Source organism: Brassica rapa, chromosome A06 (assembly GCF_000309985.2).
Source record: "Brassica rapa cultivar Chiifu-401-42 chromosome A06, CAAS_Brap_v3.01, whole genome shotgun sequence".
NCBI classification, from domain to species: domain Eukaryota; kingdom Viridiplantae; phylum Streptophyta; class Magnoliopsida; order Brassicales; family Brassicaceae; genus Brassica; species Brassica rapa.
In genome coordinates this window covers 2971147-2985276 of record NC_024800.2, presented here as the reverse complement: position 1 = coordinate 2985276, position 14130 = coordinate 2971147, and the positions used below count along the sequence as shown (strand labels likewise).

Here is a 14130-nt window from a genome sequence, read left to right as displayed (position 1 = left end):
GTGTCATTGGTTTGAATAATATATGCAAACTGATAACAAGTTCTCGGCCAAATAAACATATACTTTTTGTTTTGTTTACTTTCCAGACTACATTATGATGCAATTAGAATATCTAAGTTATTAGAAAGATTTAATTGAAAAAAAAAAAACTTAACAAATACTATTATGAGATGCCCTGCCGCAGACCGTTTGGAAAAGAGAAAAAAAAATGTTCAGGGAAATATTTGGTAACGCTTGGTGAATTGTGTGTTGTGGTCAACCTTAAGCCAGCTTCGTGTCAAAAAATGTGTATTCGAGAAAATTATGAAAGATTTATAAAATAGTAATGTTGATAGTTTTCAAATGTAGAAAACCTTGCAAGCTTTTAGATACTGTTTTATTTCAATAACAAAGCGTAAAGACCAACAAAGAGAACAGAACCGGTCCAGGATAAAACACAAGAGAAGAAACCCTAAGTACTTCCGTGGATCACAAGTAAAGAGAAAAACAAAGGCAAAAAAAGCAACGATTAACGACAAAGCTGGTTCTTGTTCTCATCTCCTCGTCTTCTTCAGTTGGAAGGAGGGAAGAAAATGGCGTCCGAAGTTCTCTTTGAACGGAAAGACTGCTCCACCTCCGGATCAACCTTAAACGCCGCCTGCAGCACCTCTGGAGACAATGCCTTCCAAACCGATGTCCTCCCAGCCAAATGCGTGAAGATCGGACTACAAAACACACACACAACTTTTAGTTTCTTTCATTTGAATAACTCAAGAGAAAAGGCATATAGGACTCTTACTCGGGAGTAGTCACAATAGAGAACCAAGACATGCCCTCAGGATCAGCAATCTTCGAAACCACAAAGAACCTCGGAACAATAAAGAGAGAACCAGCCTTGATATGAGTCTCAAGAACTCTCTTCCCATCAGCGCCAACGACCTGGACTCTCCCACTCCCAGCAACAATGTAAGTCACCTGAAGAGCCGAGTCACAAGAGAACCCTGGCGAACACATTGAATGCGCATCGATCCTAACAAGATCAGCACCAAACCCAACCTCCCCAACAAGAGGAAGGTTCTTAGTGTTCAATACAACAACTCTCCCACCGTCCTTGATGTCTACATCAAGAGGAGCTTCCAAACAGTTCAACACAAACCCCTCACGATCCTCACTCTTGGCCATTGGCATCTTGAAACCAGCGTCAAGCTTCACAATCCCTTTCCCGGTCTGAGAACCCACAAGCTTCTTAACCGTCCCCTCGTCGAGATCCCACGCCCTGCCAACAAACTCGGTCGTGAAACCGGTGAAGATTCCGTTAGAGCCGGTGAGGTAAAAGTCAGTGAACTGTCCTCTCTTGTGAGCCTTGTGGGTTTCACCAAGGAAGAGGACAACAAGCTCTGTCTCCTCGCTGTTAAACCACCATGTCACCACACCAAAGGGGAGAGCAATGGAGTCTCCTTCTTTGATAGCAATCACCTTCTCCTCCTTCTCAGGGAGTACAATCCCCGCCGTTCCAGATCCTGACAACAGAGTCATCAACAAACGTAAAGTCTCAACCTTTCTTACACGTTAGATGATTAGATTCATAAAGTTAACAACTTTGGAAGAAACAAAGAGATCAAATCCGAAACTTTAGTCCGATCAGATTCATAAAGTCAACAACTTTAAAAGGGAAGACCGAACCTTGAAGGACGTAGGCGACCTTGGGAGAGTCAGAGTAACGAGGAACAGCGAAACCGTGCTGCTCAAGAGCGAGCTTCGCTGCTCCAATGTTACCCTCTTTCAGCATCGGAAGCTCTTCAGGGCACCACGCGAAGTACGATCCTCCATCTCCTCCGTACACTTGCTTTGGCAACTTCGGTGTAAGATCAAGCTCCATCGTTTCAAGAAGATCAGAGAAGAAGAAAGTGGTAAAGACTAAAGAGAGTGTTTTTGATGTGTGGGTTTGTGAATGAGACGTGACGCGTATATATATATATACAAGAGAGAAGGAGATTATGTTTTTTTTTTTTTTTACTTTGGGATAACTATTGTATTTAATGTTTTGATCTGAATGTTAATCCATTTCTTTATGGTCACGATCTTATATGATTTATTTGTTTCTATAATTTTGTAATTATCGATATTGACTCTACCGAATAAAGATGCTTTCTCGCTGATAATTCAGTTTTTTTAATAAAAAGATATTAATGAGAATCCATCACGTTCTTCATTTTATTTGAATAGATTTAATGCTATTAAATCAATCTACTGAAACTGATGTATTACTGGACGAATCGAATCCCTTAATATTTGTAATAAATATTACGTTTTCCTTTTTTACGTTTTTATCTTATCTTTGAATAGGATTAAGGGTGAAATGAAGAAATCTTATCGTGGGTTTATTTGAAGTAATTGATTGATGATATAATTTTGCTGACGAGGCTGTATATTATCTATATATTTTAACGGATCTATACTATACTAAAAGGGAGATATAAACCCCTCTTAGAGTGTCCACATCAGCATATATAATCATCCAATCAGAGAGCCCGAAGTTGCCACGTCATCTCATTTATTTTTTCGTAAAAAATGAAAAAAAAATGCAAAGGACAGGATCGAACCCGGGTTAGTATGACATAAATATAGAGCATATACCGCTAAGCCATTGAAACTTTCTTGAACACATATACAAGAATCACTTAGAGTGTCCACATCAGCATATATAATCATCCAATCAGAGAGCCCGAAGTTGCCACGTCATCTCATTTATTTTTTCGTAAAAAATGAAAAAAAAATGCAAAGGACAGGATCGAACCCGGGTTAGTATGACATAAATATAGAACATATACCGCTAAGCCATTGAAACTTTCTTGAACACATATACAAGAATCACTAAATATGTAATCACAAACTCTTATGTACATTTACAATAATATGGATTCAACTTTCAAGACTTCGATATTTTGTTTTGTAAAAAAAATAAGAAAGTGACTAAGCTAATATATTTTTTGAAAGTGTGAGAACATTGACAAATATGAAAAAGCATAGATTTTTGTTTTCGTGACAAAGTTAAGACTTTTGTAAAAGTAAGTTTACATAAGCTTGCTTTCCCCGATTCTATATACACAAGATTCTATATACACAAATAAATATAATATAACAACATAAGCTTGCTTTTCCCGATTCATATGAAAACTTTTTAAGTTATCCACCAAAGCAAATTAATTAAATCAATCAAATTGTTAGAATACAACAAATTAATATATAATTTTATTTTAAATTAAATTATTTAAAAGTGTATTTTCATTAAAAATAAAATAATAAAAAGTAAAACTGATTTGATGGTAATTTTTATGACATATATATATATATATTATGTGAAAGAAATATAAGCTTAATATGGAAAAAAATCTTAAATACAAAAAATCCTAAAATTAACAAAAAAAACTAATAAAAATTAAACTATGATATCAATTGAAAGCTTCTTAGACAATATTAATAAAATATTTAAACGATAATTAGACAAATTTAATTTTTTTTGCCAGCCAAAAGTGTATTATTAATTAGCATCAGTTATTTCAAGATGTTTAAGAAAGGATGGACTTAAATGATATATGAACTATGAATAGTAGTACTTTGTAAAGCTGACTTAGATAACACATCTGCACATCATTTCCAATCCTTTTTGATGCCTAAATTCAATTTCTTCAGAGCAGTTATTCCACAAAAAGATCGTATGAGATATTGTTTTGATATTCAGATTTGTTTCTTGAATGTTAAGAAGATTGATAACTGTAAAAATGTCTCCTTCGAATATTATATGTCTATAACCGAATCTCCAACATGAGACAACTTTGTTTAAAAAGTAAATAATTTTATTTTTCTTATATTATATAATAAATATATATTATTTACTGATAATAAAAATATAATTATTCATCTATCACAAATATCTATGCAAATATGTGAATCAAGTACTACAATCAAACAACATAATGATTTCCACAAAGAAAATTTAAAAAATATATTTATGTTATGTAGTCTTATTTTATATTCTTTAAATAATGTAATACAATATTATACATTATTTTTTTAGAATTGAGAAATACATATATATCAGTTAGACAAATTAAGCAATAATTAGACAATTTTGACTCTTTTTTTGCCAGCCAAAAGTTTATTATTAATTAGCATCAGTTATTTCAAGATGTTTAAGAAAATATGGACAAAAAATAGGATGGACATAAATGATATATGAATTATGAATAGTACTTTGTAAAACTGACTTAGATAACACATATGCACATCCATTTTCAGTCCTTTTTGATGCCTAAATTCAATTTCTTCAGAGCAGTTATTCCACAAAGAGATCGTATGAGATATTGTTTTGATATTCAGATTTGTTTCTTGACTGTTAAGAAGATTGATAACTGTAAAATGTCTCATTTGAATATAATATGTCTATAACCGAGTCCCTACATCAGACAAGTTTGTTTTAAAAGAATATAATTTTATTTTTCTTATATTATATAATAAATATATATTATTTACTGATAATAAAAATATAGTTATTCATCTATCACAAATAACTATGCAAATATGTGAATCAAGTACAACAATCAAACAACATAATGATTTCCACAAAGAAAATTTAAAAAATATATTTATGTTATGTAGTCTTATTTTATATTCTTTAAATAATGTAATACAGTATTATACATTATATTTTTTTAGAATTGAGAAATACATATAATATCTTATCCGCGCGTAGCGCGGTTAAAAAATCTAGTTTATCTAATAATACAATTGGCAACAACTCAACACTGGAATTTATATAAATCCCAACGAGCAACATGACGGATTAGTTTAAAGATAAAATCGTTGGCAACAGATTTTTTAAATATAAATGTAAAAAAAAAAACATTTTAAAGATACAATCCATTATTTTCTGGCAGCAAATCCTTTTAAAATATTTATTTAGTTAATTATTATATCAAAAGTCAAAAAAGTACATTATTCCTTCTGGCGGTTAGTTACACACACTCTCACTCCGAAAGAAATAACTATCCAGTTTTTATATGGGTCCACAAGAGCCAGTAACTTAGCCGAAAACCAATTACAGGCCCATGTAAGTGAAATAGAAAAATCAAAATTAATGTGGCTGCTGGGATTCGAGCCCAGGTCTCCACGGCCACAACGTGGAATTCTCACCACTAAACTACAGCCACTTAGTGTTCATTTCGATCAAGATCATTACCTTAATAAAATTCAAATCCCACTTTAACACGTCGTAAAAGTGCAGTCCGAAATACTTATTACAATCATTTTCAGTAATATTCACTGAGAAGCGTTTTGCAAACACAAAACAAATCCAAAGTTTGGATTGGTTGCGTTTACCTTTACAAAAAAGTAAAACAAATTATATGACTTGTCCAACTAAACTTGTGTGTTTGCCATCCGCCGCAAGGATTAACAGTTTGCAAATATGAATTCAAGATAACAGTGGAAAGCAACTTGTTGATTGGTTGAGGGAGTTTTCATAATAAGGAACATTGTGTTCGGTGGAGAACTTACCAACATAACCTAAATTCCCAAAGTAAATTTAAGTAGCAAAATAAAAGGGTGAACCAGTCTTTTTTTTTTCCAGTTTTGGTAACCTCGTAAAAATGATAGATCGAACAGTGGGAAGGTAGTCCAATGAGAAACAACGAGGCAAAGCGGTCCTCACTTTCTTTCTACTTTCGTGGCGAGTAGCCCATGTTACTCACACGTCAATACTAAAATCTAATTTTTTAAAACAAGCAAGAAAACATAAAGTAGAAAAGTAATAATAATGGAGTCTCAGGTCAGCTAAGTTAATGGTTTGAAGCATATGCTTTCGAAGATACCCTCTACAACGACCCACTTTTTTTGGTCTATAAACACTAAAAGAGACGTCTCTCTCATTTGGCTTCTCTTTTGAGGTCGTAAAGGCCATCAATGGATGATGCTCATCAAACCTTCCTCTCTCTGATCTCTCTCTTATCTTTACATATCTACATAAGTGAAGCTACCTGCGAGCTTCCGGCGCCGGACATGAGATGAGACGCGCAACAGAGATAAGGCTGGAGACGGGAAGAGTGATCCACAGACCATCATTTTCTAATAAGGTGTGATCATATTTTATGGGAGAAAAATAGAATAAGAAAATTGGGCAACCATGTTACCTTTGGCAGTCGATTCTTGTTTCTTGCTGTTGTTGAAGAGTTTTTTTTCCACGTTTTATTGATGAGAACTACAGTGATGTGTTAGCTCTTGTCTAACTATTATATACATCTAGTTTTTCCGCAATAATTGTATCAAGCCATTTCCTCCGATCGGTTAAAACATAAAGGCTCCTTCATGTAACGAATTAACAAAATCTGTACCTGCATGATTGTAATTTGTATCCATCGTATGTTAAACAAGATGGTACAGTGAGATAAAAGACTCTAGGCAAGATAAGAGACTGAATAAATAGGAGACTTTAGATGGAATGAATCTCTCAAGAACTTGAGACCAAAAGAAAAATGTAGTTTAAGAACTATCCAATAACCACAAAATTCGAAACAAAAACAAAGTGAAGTCTCAAAGAAAATGGATGACAAAAGTTAAAAAATAGCAGAACAAAGAAGTCTCTTTCGTCATAAAAGATCTCAATAGAAGAAGCCGAGAACCTTGCCTCCGACATTCTTTCTCCTCGCTTCTTCATGGTCCATAATACCAGCAGAGGTAGTCAACACAATGTACCCAAACTGCACATTCCAAATCGTTACAATCCATTAAATAATACTCTTCAAATCTTGAGACAAGTTATACAAAGAGATACCGAACCTGTCTGGAAGGAAGCAGACGGGCAGTCCAACCTTCAATCTCCTTGACACCAACATCAAAACGAGGGCTGATAACGCCACACTTGTTCAACCTTCCGTTCAATTCGACAACGATTTTGCCGGATCGGTGGTCATCCACATACTCAAACTCACCGATGTAACCTGCATTTGAGTGAATTAACTCCAAAGAACAATGGAGGGAATGAATGAATGAATGTGTATTAATAAAAAGCATACCGTGCTTCTGCATAACGATGAGAAACTTGATGATGACTTTGGAAGAAGGCCTGATCATGACCTGCCTCTTGCCACGCTTCTCGGCATTGAACATGCTCTTGAGAGCATCGTTGAGCACACTGATTCTCACCATTTTTTCTCCCAAAAACTCAAAGCCTCTGCTTAATAACTAAATCAAACAGGCAACAATAGCTCTGAGTTAAAACAACAAAAGTCAAAGCAGGATTGATGTTAAGTCTCTAATAACAAAACCAAGCGTTCCTAAGTTCACCTATGTAAAGCTAACCCAGCAACACTAGAATGGTCACACAAGACATGATATGCCGAAACACTTTGGTGTGGGAGCTAAGAGAGTCGAGACTGTCGTAGTACCTTAGGTTGGTTAGCTCGAGAGGCAGTGACGGAGCAGAGAAGGAGAGCTAGGGTTTTCTCGACATTTTATATGCTAGAGCAAGCGGAAAAGGAAAAAAGAAACAAATGAATAAACGTTAATGCGCTGCGTTTTGAGCTTTGTTTTAGGCCCAGTGGGCTTTTCACCACAGTCGTTGTATTATATCCGTTACCGCGTTTTGGGGGAGTTTATATATTTTGTGGAAATGATGGATTTTATATTTGTTTGGACTGGCCGATTTTTTTCCACTGCTATTTCTTTTTTTTCTGATTAAAATGTTAAATTTGATTTTTTTTAAAAGTACTTTTTTACAGCATTAGCTACTTTGTTTATAACTTTTTTAGCAGCATATGAAATTAAAAAATTAAGTCCTCAGTAGCCAGATTCTTGTCATGTGTCTTTATTGTGCTTGTTCTGTTTTTTACTTGTTAATCAATGACCCTGAAGAGAGTCTCCTGTGGGTGTGGTTTCTCTCCATACTTCCAAGAGTTACGTTCCCCCGCCATAGCATGTAGAGAGTGGTCTGGAGCACGTATCGCGCAAAAAACATATGGGTTTGAGATAGCTGAGACTGATATTACTCCACTATTCAGTGTAATGAGTCCCTATGAGCTTAACGCATGAGTCTGGACCATAAAGAGAACTGTATGTACACCTGATCTCAAGTTTCAAGTTGCTGCTGACAGAGTGCACAACTCCCATCGATTCCTTGATTCCACTGCTATTGCTTTTTATCATTTCCCAAAACGGACAGAGTTCAATTTGATCCTTCTAATTTCACATATCGTAATCATCTTGTCATGCTCTGTGCATACGCATCAGATTTAGGTGAACCCACTTATTTAACTCTAACGAAAGAGTTTAGGTGAGCCAACAACAAAAAGCATATAAAACTGTCATTGTCATATTAAAATTTCTTCTCAGTCAATCCTAACCCCTCATTTTTCTATACTCCAAATAAGGCAAATGTTGATCAATACATATATGGTACATGAATTATGGAGGAAAGAGCATAATTAACTACAGATTACAGTTGTTTTAAAAATAATATGTCTGAAGGTTGTTGTATGTCCAAATAAAAAACACAACCAGATGATATTTAAAAAAGAAAAAAAGACAAAATAATGTTTTGCTGTTGAGGTAGACAGAAAACGTGGGAGTCTGAAAGGGAAGGAAGGAGAAGACCCGCAAAGGAAGGGTGAAATAAGAGAAGAGTTCAAAGAGAATGGGCAAGCACGTAATTCAAGAACTAAAATGTTTTTTTAAGACAAGAAGTGCAGTTAGTTTACACTTTAAACTAACCGTGCATCATCAAAGAGGATCCGGGGAGCGCAAGAAGCAAAGCTTTTGAGACCTGATCATCGGAATGTATCACCGTATTCCGTCGCTAATGGAGCCGTTTCTCAGAAGAGTCTCGGCTCGTTGGCCTGTCATCGTTCAGGCTACAACGTGGACGGTGCTCCTCATGATCACTGTAGCCGTGGCTTCTTTCGCTCCTGAGTTAGCTTTTATTGAGGAATGAGTATAGATATGGAAAGGACTGATATGTAAATGGTATTAACCTAGATAGACAAGAGATGAGCTCTCTATATAATGTAATGTATTGTCTCTAATAATACTCACGTTCTATAACCTACATGGTATCAGAGCCGTCGCTCCTAAAAACCTAACTTTATTTTTCCACAAATTTTTTTTTTTTTTTTTTACTTCTTCATCACCCTCAATGTCGACCTCTAACAATTCTCAAGCTTTCACAGACACCATTTCCACAAATCCAAACTCTCAAACCATCCTAAACATCAATATGTCTAATGTTGCAAAACTTTCAACCACTAATTACCTCATGTGGAGTCTTCAGGTTCATGCCTTAGTCGATGGTTATGGTCTTGTTGGCCATCTAGATGGATCTACGGTGATTCCATCTCCAATGATTACGGTTGATGATGCAACCGTCACTAATCCGGAACATACGATCTGGAAGCGTCAAGATCGCTTGATCTATAGCGCGCTATTGGGAGCTATCACTCTTCCTCTTCAGCCGCTTGTTTCACGGGCTCTCACGGCTGCTCAGGTGTGGGATACTCTCGCATCAACGTATGCAAAGCCAAGCCGTGCTCATATCAAGAACCTGCGCAATCAACTCAAATACTGGAAGAAAGAAGACAAAACCATTGATGCGTATATGCAAGGAGTAACAACCAGGGTTGATCAACTTGCCATTCTTGGTAAACCAATGGATCATGAAGATCAGATCGATGCGCTACTTGAGGGGTTGACGGAGGAGTACAAGCCGATTATAGATCAGATCGAGGGTAGGGAGACGCCTCCCACACTCATTGAGATCCACGAGAAGCTACTTCATCATGAAGCCAAGCTTGCGTCGATGGTGAAATCATCCATCATTCCTGTCTCTGCAAATCATGTCCAACAACGACCTCAGTCCTCGTATCACAACAAGAACAAGAGCAGTAACAACTACTACAACAGTCAGTCGAGGCCACAGGCTCCTCCCAACAACACGCCATGGCAGCAAGGTTCAAAGGGTCCGCGACCGTACCTTGGCAAATGCCAGATTTGTGGTGTCCAAGGACATGGAGCTAAGAGGTGTCCGCAGCTTCAAAACTATCAAGCGACTACACAACAGACACCATTCACGCCTTGGCAAGGACAACCTCGGGCAAATGTAGCTGCTGCTACGCCATACACGGCGAACAACTGGCTGCTCGACAGTGGAGCCACACACCACATCACGTCTGACTTGCACAACCTGTCTCTGCATCAACCATACGAAGGAGGTGAGGCGGTCGCCATAGCTGATGGATCGAACCAGTCAATAACACATACTGGTTCTACTACACTCTCTTCTCAAACTAAATCTATCAAGCTGAATGATGTTTTATGTGTGCCTAAGATAAACAAGAATCTGATTTCAGTATATGGTTTATGCAATACTAACCAAGTCTCTGTCGAATTCTTCCCATCTTCATTTCAGGTGAAGGATTTGAACACGGGGACCCGGTTAATCCAAGGCAAAGCTAGAGCTCAGCTATATCAGTGGCCGACACTTGATTCATCACCTGCGGCTATGTTTGCTTCTCCATCTCCTATGGCCTCTTTATCTTCTTGGCATTCTCGCTTGGGACATCCCTCTCTTTCTATTCTCAGTTTTCTCTTCCTGTTTCATCAATTTCTGCAAAAACAATGTCTTGCTCAGACTGCATGATTAATAAAAGCCATAAACTTTCTTTTGCTACTTCTAGCATAACCTCAACGAGGCCTCTTGAGATCATATTTTCTGATGTTTGGTCCTCTCCTATTTTATCTACCGATCAATTCAAATACTATCTGATTTTGGTTGATCACTATACTAAATACACATGGCTCTATCCTCTTAAACTAAAGTCCCAAGTCAAAGAGATATTCATGGCGTATAAGGAGTTAGTTGAAAACCGTTTTCAACAAAGAGTTGGAACTCTATTTACAGACAATGGTGGCGAGTTCTTGGCGTTAAAATCTTACCTTCAGACGCAGGGAATATCACATCTTACATCACCTCCTCACACACCTGAACACAATGGTGTCGCAGAGAGGAAACATCGTCATGTGGTGGAGACAGGCTTGACACTTCTGTCTCAAGCAAAGATGTCGAAGACACTGTGGCCGTTTGCATTTGCTGCAGCTATATATCTGATCAATAGACTCCCGACGCCAAACTTGGAGCTTCACTCGCCTTATCAGAGATTGTTTCAGAAAGCTCCGAACTACAGTCGTCTAAGGGTCTTCGGATGCTTGTGCTTCCCGTGGCTGAGGCCTTACACCAAACACAAGCTGGAAGATAAATCAAAACCCTGTGTCTTTTTGGGATATTCGACAAGTCAAAGTGCTTACCTTTGTCTTCATATGGCAACGGGAAGATTATACACATCTCGACATGTAACGTTTCAAGAATCGGTGTTCCCGTTTCCGGAACTGTCGGCAAGCTCCAGTGCGACATCAGACAATGGTGATGAGAGATCGGATCACTCATGTATGCCTCCTATAACTCGGGTCCCTCTTCAACCTCAGACTCAGAAGACGCCGTCCCCGTGTTCAAATCTTCACCCGTCATCATCACCGATCTCCTCGCTGCCGCAACAAACTCAGGTATCGTCTTCTGCCTCTGAGTCATCATCTCATTCTTCTTCTCCTCTTGATTCTGAGCCCACTGCTCCAAATTATAATGGGCCGCAACCCACGGCCCAGACACCTCACCAAACAAATGAAGCCCAATCACAAACCATCGACCATCTTTCCTCCAATAACCAAACCCAAGTCTTACAAACCAATGAACCAGAAATTGAACCACCGGAAAATTCCCAAACTTCCCCAAGCCTACAAAATCCGGTCACCGTCGCTGCCAGTGAACCACCGCAGAATCACCATCCGATGCGGACACGAGCTAAAAACAACATTGTCAAACCAACTACCAAGTTCAGTCTCACCGTCTCCAGACAACATCTTAGTCGTGAACCTCGAACTGTCAATCAAGCTTTACAAGATGAACGGTGGCGCAAAGCGATGTCCACAGAGTATGATGCTCAAATAAAGTATGGGACATGGGACTTAGTTCCATCACATCCGTCTCAAAATCTTGTTGGTTGTCGATGGATTTACACGACGAAGTATCTACCAAATGGGGAAGAGGAGAGACCCAAGGCTCGTCTTGTTGCGCGAGGTCACACTCAGCGCTACGGAGTTGATTATAGCGAGACGTTTAGTCCGGTTATTAAGACCACAACAATTCGACTTGTTCTGGATATTGCAGTGACTCGGGGTTGGCAATTGAAGCAGCTTGATGTGAATAATGCTTTTCTGCAGGGAGAGCTTCAAGAAGAGGTCTATATGACTCAGCCTCCGGGTTTTGTGGACAAGGATCAACCGGATCATGTGTGTAGATTGAAGAAACCCATTTATGGCCTCAAGCAGGCTCCTCGGGCGTGGTATATGGCGTTGAAGAATCATCTACTTCAGAGTGGCTTTCGAAATTCATTGGCTGATACTTCCCTCTTCACGTACACCAATGGCTCCCAGCAAACATATGTGCTAGTCTATGTCGATGATATAATTGTTACTGGAAGTGATCCGCGCCATATCTCCACTGTTCTTCAGTCCTTTGCACAACGCTTCTCTATTAAAGATCCCGTCGACTTGCATTATTTCTTGGGTGTCGAAGTTACACGTTCTTCCGCTGGACTTCATCTTATGCAACGACGGTATGTTCTAGACTTGCTCACTCGAACAAATATGCTGGATTCAAAGACAGTGTCGACTCCAATGCAAACTACACCGAAGCTGACGTTGAAGGATAGTGCGCCGTTGGCTGATTCATCACAATACAGGTCCATTGTTGGCAGTCTGCAGTATCTAGCTTTTACACGGCCAGATATCTCGTTTGCGGTGAACAGATTGTCGCAGTTTATGCATCAGCCGACGGAGCTTCATTGGCAGGCAGTAAAAAGGGTGTTGCGTTATTTGGCGGGAACACCTAGTCATGGAATCTTCATGAAAGCAGGTTCTTCACTCACTCTACACGCATTTACGGATGCAGATTGGGCCGGAGATAGTGATGATTACGTTTCGACGAATGCGTATGTCATCTACCTTGGATCTACTCCTGTTTCATGGTCCTCGAGAAAGCAGAATGGAGTCGCTCGATCGTCAACAGAGGCAGAGTACAGGGCGGTTGCAAACACTGCTTCGGAAGTGCGTTGGATCTGCTCACTCCTACACGAACTAGGAGTTAAGGTTCCTGTGGTCCCAGTTATATATTGTGATAATGTGGGGGCAACGTATCTGTGTGCAAACCCAGTCTTTCACTCGAGGATGAAGCATATAGCCATCGATTACCACTTCATCAGGAACCTTATCCAGCTAGGTGTGGTTCGTGTAGCACATATATCCACAAAGGATCAGTTGGCCGATGCTCTCACGAAGCCACTCAGTCGGCATCAGTTTCTTACAGCAACATCCAAGATTGGAGTCACGCAAGTACCTCCATCTTGAGGGGGCGTATTGAGGAATGAGTATAGATATGGAAAGGACTGATATGTAAATGGTATTAACCTAGATAGACAAGAGATGAGCTCTCTATATAATGTAATGTATTGTCTCTAATAATACTCACGTTCTATAACCTACAGCTTTTGTGTCTACGGTGTCGTCTTCCTGCGGTCGAGGAGATGGGTTCGTGAAGATTCCGATGGATTTTCCGGGGGAGAGTGCGTGCGTGCCGTCTCACATGGTGAAGAGATCGCGTTTCGATTTGTTCATGCCTCCTATTTTCGCAGCGGTTATGGTGACGGCGTCGGCTTGTTTGATCCGATCGTGTTTTGGAACGGAGGATATGGACGATGTATGAAAATTGTAATTAATAATTTTTATCGAAAAATTGCATATAGAATAAAATGCAACGCAAAAACTACATACGTTCACCCTTTCTTTTTTCCAATCTCAGACATTATACGTTGATTCCTTTAGCTGAGTCGTAGAATCTTCGACATTCTTTTATCTGTCATGCTATTCACGACTAAAAAAGAACATACGTACAGCAATGATAAAAAGAACAAATGGTCTTTAGACTTTAATTATAGTATCTCCTTCTCAATACTTTAGTTTTATTTTGTTTTATTTTTTATTTTAGCTCAACTTTAA

General features: G+C 38.5%; 2 protein-coding genes and 1 non-coding gene across 3 annotated transcripts; all 3 read right to left on the bottom strand.

Annotated features, from left to right (window-relative positions):
* Positions 1-320: 320 nt before the first annotated feature.
* LOC103871515 (glutelin type-B 5) lies at positions 321-2223 on the bottom strand. The gene is made up of 3 exons (XM_009149769.3): positions 1663-2223; positions 779-1499; positions 321-704 (listed from the first exon to the last, which is right to left on the bottom strand). Exons 1-3 carry the CDS (start codon positions 1856-1858, stop codon positions 551-553), a joined length of 1071 nt encoding a protein of 356 aa, XP_009148017.1. The 5' UTR covers positions 1859-2223; the 3' UTR covers positions 321-550.
* A 2894-nt stretch (positions 2224-5117) lies between these two features.
* TRNAH-GUG lies at positions 5118-5189 on the bottom strand. Its single transcript has one exon. It is a non-coding gene; the product is annotated as a tRNA-His (tRNA).
* Positions 5190-6449: 1260 nt separating this feature from the next.
* On the bottom strand, positions 6450-7544 carry LOC103871514 (40S ribosomal protein S15a). The gene is made up of 4 exons (XM_009149768.3): positions 7422-7544; positions 7050-7218; positions 6814-6974; positions 6450-6734 (listed from the first exon to the last, which is right to left on the bottom strand). The coding sequence occupies exons 2-4, from the start codon at positions 7180-7182 to the stop codon at positions 6636-6638; spliced, it is 393 nt and encodes a 130-aa protein (XP_009148016.2). The 5' UTR covers positions 7183-7218; positions 7422-7544; the 3' UTR covers positions 6450-6635.
* Between the last annotated feature and the right edge of the window lie 6586 nt (positions 7545-14130).